This window comes from Chenopodium album, chromosome 23 (genome assembly GCF_948465745.1).
Source record: "Chenopodium album chromosome 23, dcCheAlbu1.1, whole genome shotgun sequence".
Classification (NCBI taxonomy): Eukaryota; Viridiplantae; Streptophyta; class Magnoliopsida; order Caryophyllales; family Amaranthaceae; genus Chenopodium; species Chenopodium album.
The window spans coordinates 33,198,387-33,212,668 of NC_137856.1; the positions used below are offsets into that span (position 1 = coordinate 33,198,387).

The 14,282-nt window shown below is 35.0% G+C and overlaps 1 protein-coding gene across 2 annotated transcripts; it reads left to right on the forward strand.

The window, feature by feature from the left end:
• Nucleotides 1-200: 200 nt before the first annotated feature.
• Nucleotides 201-12,254, forward strand: LOC145607649 (dual specificity protein kinase YAK1 homolog). Of its 2 annotated transcripts, none has more exons than XM_081663239.1 (18): nucleotides 201-931; nucleotides 1,274-1,473; nucleotides 3,765-3,918; nucleotides 3,999-4,108; nucleotides 4,189-4,258; nucleotides 4,338-4,420; nucleotides 4,529-4,607; nucleotides 4,688-4,728; nucleotides 5,043-5,165; nucleotides 6,111-6,261; nucleotides 7,119-7,233; nucleotides 7,333-7,415; nucleotides 7,512-7,586; nucleotides 8,930-9,013; nucleotides 9,177-9,997; nucleotides 10,819-10,977; nucleotides 11,454-11,728; nucleotides 11,911-12,254. In XM_081663239.1, exons 1-18 carry the CDS (start codon nucleotides 761-763, stop codon nucleotides 11,982-11,984), a joined length of 2,868 nt encoding a protein of 955 aa, XP_081519365.1. In that variant the 5' UTR covers nucleotides 201-760; the 3' UTR covers nucleotides 11,985-12,254. The 2 variants fall into 2 exon arrangements, with proteins under 2 accessions (XP_081519365.1, XP_081519366.1); XM_081663240.1 differs by having other exon boundaries at nucleotides 202-931; nucleotides 11,841-12,254.
• Nucleotides 12,255-14,282: the final 2,028 nt, after the last annotated feature.

Genomic DNA, 14,282 nt, shown 5'->3' on the forward strand with positions numbered 1-14,282 from the left:
TATTTTATTAATTAATCTATATTTTAAACCAATCCTCAAAAAAAAAAAAAAAAAAACTTTATTTTAAACCAAATGGATAATTCATGTCAATGATTTATTTTTTCACCCACCTTAAGATAAATATAAAAAAAACCATAATTTTTTTTTTTCCCCAAAATTCCACTCTACCCTTTGTACCCGTAAAATAGAATACATTATACATCAAAAGAAAAAGTCATAAAAATGGACCGGGTTCATTATACGGAAGATGCTCCGCCGATGACCGTATAATCAAAACTCCAGTCACCCAAATTTTTAATCAATTTAGGGAAGAACAAGGTGGTCGACTCTATCAATTTCAACCCAAATTCTCCCAAATTCCCAATCTTCTTCAATTTTTCAATCAAATCAAACCAAATTATTTCTTGTTCTTGTAATTGATCTTCAACAAGTTTCACACTTCACTTATTCGGATCCTTAATTTACACCCGGATTCAATCCTCCTTCGATCCGAACCCTAATCAAGGTTCAATTTTGATCAATTTACCTGCAATCGGATGGTTACAACATGAGGCATTAGCTCTAATTTCAAGAATTTGAAGAAATTGAATCAGTTTTCGAGGTTTTTGAATGAGGATGGGATTGCAGTCTTCTGGGTAAATTAGTATGCGGTTTTGATTGCAATTGTTGATTGATTGATTGGTGGAGGAGAGAGAAAGAGAGGAGGATGATTGAATTTCGCAATTAGACATATTGTGTGGAAAATTAATTAGTGGTTTCTATGGATGAAGTCAACCATAGAGATGGAGGCGAGCTTTCGAATGAGTTGCCGTCGTCTTCGCCTTCGTTAGCTTCCGGGTTTTGCCCCCGACAGCTGGCGTTTCGTCCCTATATATTTTCCCAGGAAGCGAGTAACAAGTCTAAAGCTTTGAGGGTTGTGATTAGAAGACCTGTAAGTTTCTCAATTAATGTCTTGATTCATTTTTGTAAGATTTTAGTTATTATGTTAATGATTGGATTGTTCAAGTCAATGATCATAGTGTATAGCACATATGATTTTATGAAGAAATTGCCTAATTTTGGTTAAAATTGAAATGTTGAATTGTCATACCAATGTACAAGTGTCGATTATCTGACACGGGTACTTGAGGTGAAATATAGAGTCGGACTAACATAGTTTAGCAATATATTATATGAGTGACATTGTAAGTAGTTGATTGCCCTTTGAAATTGATGGTTGAATGAGTGGCATGCTAATGTGTGTGTATGGTATGTGTTATTTTTTGGTTTGTAGTTGGTGGCAAAACTTACAAAGCATATAGTTGAAACCTATCAAGAATGCAATCCCGACTTCAAGTATACAGATGAACTGAACCTTAAGAGGTTTTTAACAAGTCCATCTGATGGAGTGTTCAATGATGGCCATGATAATGCAAATTCGGATCTTATTCTTTCAGTGAATTACATCTTGGTCAATTCTCATACACAACGAAGGTGTGATTTCTTATACTTATTTTACTATAACCTCCTCCCCACTCCCACCCCTAACCCCCAAAAATATCCTCCCAGGCCCAATTGAGGATTTACTAAGAATTGATGTACTGCCAAATTGCTTTAAATGTCGTAGCTTTGTTAGAATTTACTAAGAATGTTGATGTAATTTATCAAGAAGTTAAAAGCGCAATCCAATGTGAAGTATTCAGATATTGATTTAAATGTCGTAGCTTTGTTAGAATTGAGGGTGAAGAATTGAAAGTGGGTGGTAATCTAGTAACTGATACAGATTTTCATATGCTTAAAGCGGATTCATAAGTGAATCTATGACTTACTTACACTCAGTTCCCAATAGATGGGACTTTTGGTGAGGCGGTTACTTACCATTGGTCCCGCTTTCCAATACAAGGCTTATGCAAGTCCTCTTCCCAGTATATTTTGAAAGTGAAGAGTCTTTTTAGGGGAGAATACTATTAATTTTGGACGATGGCTAGCTCTTGAAACTTAAGACTGAAGCCTCTCATTTATTGGACACTACTATGATGCATTTATAATGCAGACTGAGAAAGAGTTAGGGCTTATAACCATGAAGGGTTTAAGTTTGATGATGAAGATGAGCCTTTTTAGGGAAAAGATCATTATAATTAGGACTTAATAGAATGAGTTAGGACTTATAAAAGGAATGCATTGTGGAGTTTTATGTCTTTTAGATGTATGTACATTGCATTGTGTTGTACAAACGAATGCAATGGTCTATTCATATTTCATAGGCATACCAAACGCCTAATTCTTGAAACATCCATTTTTTTTGTAAATTCTATCCTCCTCTTAAAGAGTATTCTACATAAATCCTCTCTATAATGCTCTTACGTCCAAAGATTTTACTACAAGGAGGCTCTACAAAATTCCTTCCCTAGTGTGTACAACTAGACACCGTTTTTGCCAAAACCTTCCCCATTAGCAGTTTAGCACTCTAGAAAAGCACTACACCCATGCCTGGCACAAAAAAATGCATTTTTGGTACTTCATCTTGAGAATCCATCTCAACCATCATCTTCATTGGCCCATAATACTTTGCATATATGTGAGCCCATTTTGGCCGATTGACCCACCAAGTAGCCCATTATAATATTAGTGTCAAGTGGGTGTTCATAGAAGACAAATCCAATTTAAAGCTCTTTAGGAGAAGCACTGTTCCTGGCAATGAGCAACCACTAAGAAATGATGCTGTCCACATGTCCAACGACCCACAACGCCCCCTTTGGTGTAGGAAATGCCCTATGACATGCATCACCTTCCATCCTTCTATAAGAGAATCTCCTTTTCCAAGACCAATTGTATTTTATTTGAAAAATTGCATGTGCGGTATTACTTTTTCCCAGAATTTATGAATCATTTTAATGATTCTCATGTCTGGGAAAGTTCTCTATTAAAACCGGATCTTTTCCAAATAATTTTAGTGGTGGTATTAGATCATTTACAAAAGACAACGAATATGATAATTGCTAGCAAGCTTTGTGGAGTCACACTATGGCATATGAATATACGTGAAATATTTGCTAATATTTATGCCACTCATCTCTCAAAACTTAATTTTTAGCCTTTGTGATGCATAGTTTTTTTCTTAATTATGAAAGAAATGAAAGGCGAAAAATGAAAATTTTGAAAATGACGGAAGAGGATAGGTTGGCGTTTGATAACAATTGTTGAATTGTAATTAGGAGGTGCAATTGATGAAATAGTTTAGGAAAAGTCAAAAGACATGGAAGAACAGTTGGAGGAAAAGGTGAAAAGACAAGGAAAGAGAAGAGAGGGGAAAACAAAAGTTTTTTTTTTGATAAAAACAGAAATGGAAATACAATGGGAGGACGCATGGCATGCAAAATCTTCTGCTATAAAAGTTGTTGTGAGCATGTCAATAACTGAAGAAAAGGCCAAAGCAATAAAAAATAAAATATAAAAAATAAAAAAAAGCTTTTGAGGATAGGTAGCTTGCCATTACTGGTCCATTGACTTTATTCAATTAATTTCGCTTGTTATCTGGATTTTTGAGTGTTTGGATTTACTTATGGCTTGTATTTAGCTATTTAGCCTCTGTTTGTTCATGAGATGGGAGGTAAATAAGTATTAGGTGCATGTTTTCTGCTGGTATCTCTTAAGGTATGCTTTTATTGATATAAGTGGTCTATTTTCCTTATTTATCTCTGTTGTCTAGAGGTCATAATAGACAAGAATATCATGCTGCAGTTTACAAGTGCCGGTAATTTAGATTTTTTATTTTATTTTAACAGATACATTGTGAAAGATATTCTTGGACACGGGACATTTGGACAGGTTGCCAAATGTTGGGTGCCTGATACTAACAGTTTTGTAGCAGTCAAAATCATAAAAAACCAGCCAGCTTACTATCAACAGGCCTGGGTTGAAGTCTCAATCTTGACAACGGTACCTTAGCTGCTAATTTTTCCTTCCGTGAAGTTATAATCACTGGACCTGAATAACTTTCCTTTCTGCCCTCTTTGCAGTTAAATAAGAAGCTTGATCCTGAGGATAAGCATCATATTGTTCGCATTCATGATTACTTTGTATTCCAGCGGCATCTGTGTATTTCTTTTGAATTACTAGACACAAATTTGTAAGTTTGGTCTGCTTGTGACTTTGCTACATAGCCGTTAAGACTTTATATGTGACTTGGTATTGATACTTTTGTGGCAGATATGAGCTGATAAAACTTAATTATTTTAGAGGGCTATCGTTGAGCTTAGTACAGTTGTTCTCAAAGCAGGTAGAACTTTTTGATATCTATAGTACTTGCTACAGCACCTTGTCATATTTTTTGGATTGCTAAATGCTGTATTTAATAGATTTTGCGTGGGTTGGGACTGATGAAAGATGCTGGTATTATCCATTGTGATCTTAAACCGGAGAACATTCTTCTGTGCACAAGGTGAGTTTTCTTCCTGTGAGCACAAGGGGTAGTGGTAACATGTTGATGGGAAAGGTGCTTTTCTGGTCCTCTTCATAGCAAAGTATGACACTCTTATGATATTGACAGTATGAAACCAGCAGAAATTAAAATTATTGACTTTGGATCTGCCTGCATGGAGGATAAGACTGTCTACTCTTATATTCAGGTAAGTCTCTTCCCTATCATAATTTCACTTTCTCTATTGATAATGACGATTTTTACTTAAGTTTTTTACATTTCTTGCAGAGTCGTTACTACAGGTCTCCAGAAGTTCTTCTTGGCTATCAGTATCCTTTGTTTCTTGCTTATTATGTCTTTCTTCCTTAGGTATAGCAATGTTGATTATTTGTGAATTCTCATCCAACTTCCTGAATAAGGTAGATGATTTCGTACCAGAATCATTCCAAATCAATAATTTCATTTATCTTGTTACTCATCTGCTTGTGTTTATTGCACAACCAGGCTACCAGAGTACAAACACATATAGATAGAGCTGACCTGTTTCAGTTGTGATTGATATATGGCTGTTCCTTGTCCAAATAAATTACGAATGATGCATTAAATGATATGTATAGTTGCATACCTTAACTGTGTTTTTAAGATATACTACCGCCATTGACATGTGGTCATTTGGATGCATTGTTGCTGAGTTGTTTCTAGGCCTCCCTTTATTCCCTGGAGCTTCAGAATTTGATCTTCTAAGAAGGATGATTCACATACTCGGGTATGCTTCTCTTTTTTCTTATATGTCTTTTTTTTTTGTACTCATAAATTAAATGTAGGTGTGGTTCTTGTGCATAACTGCAGTTCTGGGATAACTATTATGATGCTAAATCGATGTCCAGTTTTGTAACAAATAATCTCATATATTGTTAGTTCACTGAAAGCCTTTTATTGTATCCTATGCTTAAGAGGCTTTTAATGTCTCAATGCTGGCAATTCTTACAACAACAACAACAAAGCCTTTGTCCCAAAATAAAATGTGAAATCCCCCCACTTAAAGTGAAAATGTTTCATTTGGAATTCCTTATAATCCCAGATCCATTTCTAAATATAAGTAATATTACAGTTCAAATTTGTTTTAGGTACACTGTATATTCATTATGTAACTATCTTCAATTTTCATTTTCATTTTTATTGCTTTAAAAGTCATAATCAATGTCTACTCTTTTTGATTCTAAATCCACTATTAGTAGTAGTCCAGTGAAGGCAAGGACTCATGTGCATTTAAATTTAGCTAAATGTGCTCATTTTTTTCAACTGAAAGTGCAAATTTATATATATATATATATATATATTTTTTTTTTTTTTTTACATTTTTTTAAGCTCATCAATATCATGTTCCCACACCTTTGAACTGAAATTGAACATGATTTTTATTTTTTTGTAATTGTTTCTTTTAAGCTGCCTACTTTGTGAAATATTTACTTTCAATAATATAAAAGAAAGATGCACATCGAGTGTTAAAATTATTGCCCATAAACCCTTTTCACCCTTTACAGTGGATCCCTATATGTGCGTGCATGTTTCTCTTTTTCTTACATTAAAAAGTACACTTGATGTTATCTTAGCTAGATGCATCTTTTATTAGGCCAAAGAGAAGATCATTACGATAATTTCCTTTAATTTGATCTTTACTGAAGTGTTATCTGTATTTGAATTTTTGTAGGGGTCAACCCCCTGATTATCTACTAAAGGATGCAAAAAGCACGAACAAGTTCTTTAAGTTTGTTGGAAGTGTCGATCATGTAGATGCTGGACATGTTTCCATGGGAGGAAGAAGTGCGTATCAAGCATTATCTGAGGAAGAATATGAAGCAGTATGTGTTTGTACCCCTAAGAATCTGAGATTGTTAATGAATAGAATAAAATTTGAATTTAATCATTGGTTGATGGCACTTCTTGTTAAAGAAAAAAAAGGTTGATTAAGGCTTGGTATTTCCTATTTAGGCTTTGCTTCTTTAAATACTACATTACCTATTATTTTGTTATGCAATGACAAGTATGATTCCGACCAGGGTGTGCAATCTTTGTAAAAGAGGAATGCCTGAAACAGAAGGCGATTGTGGCCTGACACTAATTGGCTAGGACCTTAAAACACCGGCAACACTTTTTCCTCTTAAAGCCATTGTTTTCTAGCTTTCTTCTTCTATCCACCGAATTCCGCTTTTCATGCTTTCTACAGGTGTTTCTTTTAGAGACATTGAGAGAGGGGCGATATAGGATACATTAACTAATTTCAACAGAAACCCTGGAGCAATGAAGATACATCAGAAGCAAATAGGATTCATTGACAAATTGATCACATATCTGTCCCTTGGTCATTAGCTTAATTAAAATCTGCAAGCCTCTAGATAGTAGGGTTCCAAACACTTAGAGGGAGCACCTCGAGGAAACCCAAGTAGTTAGAAATAGTGTATCTTATTCTTTTATAACACAGATAGCTATTGCAGATTGGGTTAGATTCCAATTCAAATTGAAGCTTTTCAAAATAATTATCAAACTTGTCACTACTTTGAGATACTTTGAGAAAAGCGTAGTTTCTCAAAGTAGTGAAAAGTGTTTATGTTTTTAAATAAATATGGCGCTATATGATATTATGGTTGGTCCTTTTATTAATAACTATCAGATTTACTGCTTCCTGTCTTCATGCAAGTATTCTGTGAATTTGTGACAGAGGGAGAAGAAGAAACCTATGATTGGAAAAGAATATTTTAATTATATGAATCTGGAAGGAATTGTTGCAGCCTATCCTTACAAGAAAAACTTACCCGAAGAAGACATAATCAAAGGTCTATACCATGTTTGAATTCTTTTTAATATGCTTCCTGTATGATAATATTGTCAAGTCATGCTTAATTTTAGGTATATGTTACCATCAAATTTTGCAGAGAGGCAAGTACGGTTGGCTCTTATTGATTTTCTAAGGGGGCTTGTGGAGTTTGATCCTGCAAAGCGATGGTCTCCATTTCAGGTTTATTAATTTTCTGTCATAGCAGCACTTTGTGTTTCTAATCCTTAGTAATTTGATGTACTTTGATAAATTTAGATGATTGGCATTTGAGTGCAGGCTTTGAAACACCCTTTTGTGACTGGAGAGCCATTCACAAGCCCTTATATACCTGTTTCTGAGACTCCTCGTGTGGTGAGCAGTTTTGCACACCAATATTCTTTTTAAATAATTTTACTGTGGAAATTTGAAGCTGTTAAAATTCTATTGTTTAATTCTGTTTTAATTTATAATAAATTGTTTTTCAAATTGTTGGGTTTACGTTACTTCTTCCAAAGGAACACTTGGAATATAATTTCAATTATATTAGTAACTTTTCTTTCACTATTGTCCTTGTTACATTTTTATGTTGTCTTTCAGGTGGTACATCCTTTTATGTTGAATTGAATGGACTATGCTGAAATTGCACTTTGTTCTTTGTTGATTGACAAATGATTAAACCCATTGACTACAAAATTAAAGAAAATGAACTCTAGAGCAACACTACAACGGATATCATGATCCTTTGTATAAGAAAGAACTTAACAGAATATACCAAGCCCTCTAAACTTTGAATCTTTGGGAAGAACTATACCTGGAAGATGGTTGGTATTTGTTCTATATTGGGTGTTGGAAACTGAAAGTAACTTTCTATTAAGCTAGCTATTTAGCAAGCAGGGCTATGTTTAGTTAATTAGTTGTATAAGTTTGGAGATTGTAAAACATGTATGAGAACATGTAATAAAGTTATGAACAACGATGAGCTCTGAGTCATTTCTTCATAACTGATTATTTTGATATGTGCTCAGGGAATGTGTTTATTTACTGAGACTTTGGCATTGCTCTGATCCTATCAAGCCAAATGCATTAAAATATCGAAAATATGTATGCACTTATTCAGTAAAGTTGCTGGTACACCAATGTTGCTTTATCAATTCAGAATTCTTGAATTGTCACTTGTAAAATACCATGTGAAGAACCAATAAGACATATGGCTGGTTCCTCTACTTTGAAAAGAAACACATTCTAGTGATACTTCTTAATGGTCTTCCTTTAGCTTTTGTTGCTGTCTTTTGTTAAGATTTTTTTTTTTAATATTAAAAGTGCTGATTTTCAAAGGAGTTTCAGCCTTCAAATAGAGTGAAACTGAGGAAAAAGATTGTAAAGAGGGTTAATTTCCAAGCAGCAAGTTTGTTGATTTACCAATATGAATTTATGCTGAATTGGGATTCATTGAACTGATAAGTCTGTGTTGAGAAACGGTCCCTAAAATATTAGCTTTATTATTTTTCTAATCGCAAGTATATATCAATTTCTTTAGTTGCAAGCTTATTGTTTCCATATGTGGATGCTTTGTCATTATAATTAGTTCATTGGTTAGTGTCATTCTATCATTCAAAGTCTTTTGTTTTCTTCTTGTTATCCTCTGTTTGTCCTTTCTTCTTTATCAAAGTTTCTGAAACTTTTTTTTTTTCTTTCTGTGATTCCGTATTGGGAAGCCGGTTAGCCCAGTTTCACAAAACTTCAAGGTGGACCATCATCCTGGGGGAGGGCACTGGTTTGCAGCCGGTCTCTCTCCTCATGTAAGCTTGCAGGCTCTTTAGATGCTTCTTTTTCATTCCCTAGGCAATTGTACTAAATGTGCTATGGCCCACTGCCTCCATGCTTCACTTTCTAAAGTGTGGGCTTGTAGGGTTTGTCCTGTTGTCACATCTCTGTGACTGACTTTTGATATCATTTATGCAGGTTGCTGGTCGTACTGTATCAATGCATGCTTCTCCGCACATTCAGATGCAACCATATGCACAAAGCGGTAGTTATGGTAGCTTAGGAAGCCATAATAGTTATAATGATGGTAATATGCTTGGAAGTAGCTATGGGAGCTATGGCGATAATTTTAATACATTTACATACTTTTCACCCGGTTGCCAATCTACAATGAATGTTCATACTCAAGGTGGTAAGGCAATGGTCGGAAATAGCCCTGATGCAAGGTGGAAAATTTATCACCGGCCACAAGGCCCACATGGACTTGGTGTTAGTCCATCTGCAGGAAATTTTGCACCATTCCCGCTTGGAATTAGTCCTTCACAGTTTACTCCGCCAAGCAGTTTCACTCAGAATTCTGGCTCACCTGGACATTATAGTGCTGCATCTCCAGCAAGGGGAAATTGTCAAGGGTCTCCCCTCGGAAAAGGTATTGCTGTTAGCAATTTTAACCGGAGAAAAAGTTGGGGACATTCTGGAAATATGCAGTCTCAAGAAGGTACATCCTCTGCGCATGGTCAAGGACAATTGAGTGGAGGTCTTTGCTTCAGTCAAGGTGAGGGCAACACACCGTCACAGGTACCTGGTGGTCCACTGCATATACCTATAAACTCTAACATGTCAAGTTGGAAGCCGCCATCTGGTAGTAGTAATATCAGTACTGATAACTCTTTTTCCCACATGCCAATTTCTGATTCGCATGGTTCAAGCCTTCAATTTTCACAAATTAAAAGACCTGTGGATGAAAAGCTTGATGTAACAGCATTGCCTGATCCTGGTGATTGGGATCCAAACTATAGGTATGTACACAGTGCCTCTGTTGGGCATGAAAACTTGGACTCCTTTTGTTGTTTTCTAGATGATCTACAGTATTACTCACCGGATATTTTTGAATCACAAACATTTTGTAGTTTATTTTATTTTCCTAATCAAATTGTTTTTCTTAGAATATTCTGTCATAGTTTTATGGATTTACTTTTGTGCTCTTAGGATTTTATCTTTATTTTTATTACTTCAAAATGCCACTCTATGAAAGGGAGCATACACACAAGACCTCAGTTGCTGATTACTTCAAGTTGTATCAGTCAGCATGGATACTAGTCAATCATGCTCTATTACTTTATGCATTCTGTTGGAAGTCGAACTCGCAATATGATGCCAAATCCTCACTTGAGCTTAACAGCTTAAATTCAACCCACTAAAAGATAAAATCTTTCATTTGAAATGGGCATTGGCTCATAGTCTGTCGCAGTCTATGTTATTGCTGGAGTAATTAGATTAGGCTCAAGTTGATATCAGCAGTCAACAAGCTCTGATACTCTACATCACACAGCTTTTAAATTTGTGATGTTGAACAAGAAATAGTTTCTTGCAGGATTTTCTCTCAAAAGGTTACTTGATATAGAAGATGCCAATAGTTAAATTTCTGTGAAATTGTTATGCCTCTGTTTGGACAGAGGATATGTGAAATAAGTTTTGTACTTTTATTCTGTTATTCAGGGTGGTAGACTAAACTAGAAAAATTTGGGTGGTAGACTAAACTAGAAAAATTTGTCTGTCATTGTGTTTCTAATTTTTAAAGCCTATGCATTTTTGTAAGCTTGCCTTTTTTCTTTTTCAGTGATGAATTACTGCTGCAAGAGGATAGTTCTGATGTGAGCAGCATCACTTCCGAGTTTGGTAAAGTGGTGAACATAGATCAAGATATGGCATCACCACAAACGTTTGGTTTTGGAACATACAGCCATGATTCAAATGCAGTTTCCAATGCAATGTGGAGGTAATTAATGTAATTGCTGAGTTATTATATTCTGCTTCATCTGTCGTTTTAGGAGTTGAAGCATGCATGTAAATGATGTCATTGGCTTCCTGTTTCCATTTGATTTATCTGCTATTCACTTGTGTGTGGTCAATTATTATCTTAATGGCTGTGCTGAGAATTGCCCTTAGAAAATGTATCCAAAGCATTCTGTACGAGTTAAGATGTCCTATAGAAGATTTAATTGCCTGTATACTATTAGTAATTAGGTGTCCAATAAACTGAAATCTGTTGCGTTGTTGAAGGGCTTTGCATATTTGATACAATGCTTGGTAGATTTAGTAATAGGAGTTGTGATTTCTGTTGGATTGATGTTGCCATGTTTATTCAACACGGGCATGAGTGTTGAGCTCAGTGTAGGGAAATTTGGATCCAGGGCCCAGTGGACCTGTTGGTTTGGTTACTGAATTTGTTTTTATGCGTGTGATTTAATCCAGGCCCAGTGGACCTGTTCAAGCATTTTCAAAACCAGATATGAACAGCCCACCTGCTCACAATCTGCCTCTTGGGTATGGTCGTTCAATGTTAAGGGCACCACAATATATGTCACAATTGTCACCGACCTCTCTTAGCCGTTTGGGACAGCCGCCTATTCAGCATACAAATCATGGGAGATCATCTGTTACTTATGGGAATGAGGGGATTCATATGAGACCACATCACAATTCTTATAGCTATGATCCGGGATATCCACATAACAGCATGCCATGGGGTATGCACAAACTTGATCCTGATATTTCAAGCAGTTATAAATTTGTCTTCCCGCATGTGAAATAATTGTTTGCCTGTTCCTTTACTTTTGCTGTTTATTTCCTTTTTTGAAGGTCAACATTGGGGGGGAAGAAGATAGATACAATACTGTTCTTTTTGATAGCCCTTGCCCTTGTTTGGTAGGTCGCAGAACAAACCATCCAATCAATATTCCACCATCATCACAAGGAAGAAAAGACATTGGAAGGATATCATGAGATTTATGACCTTGCAACTGCCCACGATTCACTTCCATTAATCCATGGAGCTGGCAAGAAAGCTTCACTTTACGTGCTTCCTTTGTGAGCTTGTGCTGTAGAATTTCCCATCCTGAACGTGCTCATTCATTGTCTTGGGCTATTCTCTTTTTCATTTATTCGAATTTTGGAAGTAAATCTTCTGGTTTGCTTTAATGGTGTTCCCTTCTATTGTTTTCTCTTATGCAATGTGCATCATTTTGAGTGAAGGCAAAGTAATTACAAATGTCTCCCCACAAGGCTCAACCCTCAACATATGTTGAACATATCTAACTGTTGATAAATGAGCCAAGCAGGTGAAGGCAACCATTTTTCATTAACTGTATGGTCACACTGAGGCTAACTTGACGGTACTCTCAATATGTTAGTTATCAGTGGTCCATCATCAGTTGACCATAGAACACACTATCAGCTTTGCCCCAGGATTCCAGCATCTCCCGGTTTCACATTAGTTTGGATATCCGGGGAGCTCAAAATCTAAACGTAGAAGGTTCCTTCTATTCTTTTTTGGTCGTTCTGATTGAAATACAGGCATATTAATTGACATAGATGCTGCATTGCTTTGCTTCTCCTCACCACCGAGCTAGAAGAGATTTGATGCAATGCTAGAAGGCATAATATTGTTCTGTTTGTGTGAAATTTTTGGAAAGCATAGCAAACTTGTTTGATGGGTAGCAAGGCAAAGCTTACCAATTCATCGTGATTCTAGATTTGAAACAACTATTTACTTCTTGCGGGCATGTAGCAAGGCAAACTTTCCAAATGACATTGATATCAACTACTTTGTGCATGATTATAGACTACTAAACTTAGTAGTGGTTAGAAAATTGATGTGAACTCCTTTGTGCATGTTGGTTGAATTTTGACAATTAACAGTAATGGGAAAAAATGTTAGTTAAAACTTCTAAAGTAGGATAATCTTATCAAGACCCTTTGTGATGCATATTCTATAGCCAAAAAAAAAAAAAAAAAATGAATGTTAAATAGAGGTACAAAATGATGATTAATACTATTAATGATTTGATTTGATGTATTGCAAGTTTGCAACCATTCTACATAATGAATGGGTTCATGTTTCCAATTATAAAATGACAAGTTTGTTCTTTGTTGGTGTACTTTGTAACAAATATATATATATATATATATATATATATATATATATATATATATATATAAAATGACAAGCGACAAAAATAATGAAATTCAAACTATTTTTTATTGTTGAACCATTTCTAAAAAAGTACTCGTGTCTTATTCTTTAGCCATATCATTTGGTTTCACCTTTCAAGTAATTTAAATAAAAGTATTGTTAATTTCGGATATCCAAATTAAAATAGAAATCGTGTACCTTTAAGATGAATTTTTAAAGAGATTGAAATTTAATTTTTTTTTTAATGATTGTTGTTTGTCTTACATAAATATTTGTGTTGTACGGTAAGAATTCACAAATATTGTATCACCATGTGGTTTAATACACCTTAAAAATTCTCGACTAGCCCAAAAAAATAATATAATAGTCGGACCTGCTTGTACTATGCCCATCTTAACTTTCCGACCATCACAATTCTCACTATCCCTGGCCAAACATTTTCGCCCCTCTATTTATCAATAGGTTAGATCGCCCAATCTCAAACTCGACATTTGCTCTTATCATTCTACGGAGTATTATTTATATTCTCACAAGCCCATTTTCATACAATCATTGCTTCCTGCAGGCGCTAATACGCTGCATTGCACAGCCGTGTTGCATGAAAGAACATATATAGAAAAGTGAAGAACATATAACTATAATGAAAAGAACATACTACTAAAATGTAATGAACATATACCTAGAGTGAATTGAACATACTGTTAAAATGCAATGAACATATACCCAGAGTGAAAAGAACATATCTACACCAAAAAAAGAGTGAAAGGAACATATGTTCATGTGCTTTGATTATTAGTATTATGTGGTTTTATTTGTGAAATAATACTCATTGCCTATTGTTAAATGTTTTTTGAATTTTGTCTTCAAATTATGGTGGGTACTTATAAATAATGTTCATTACATAATATTATTATGTTTTCTTTTATTAATATCACAGGCGTTCTTCAATAAAAAAAAACATAAAACTGGATGTTTTTTACAAAACAATTATATGTTCTTAACAAATAGTTATATGTTCTTTACAAAACAACTACATATTCATTCCGCGTAAACTGTTTGTACCAAGCATGGTACAATCACCTTTACGGGCGGTACGTTTAAAATTTTCA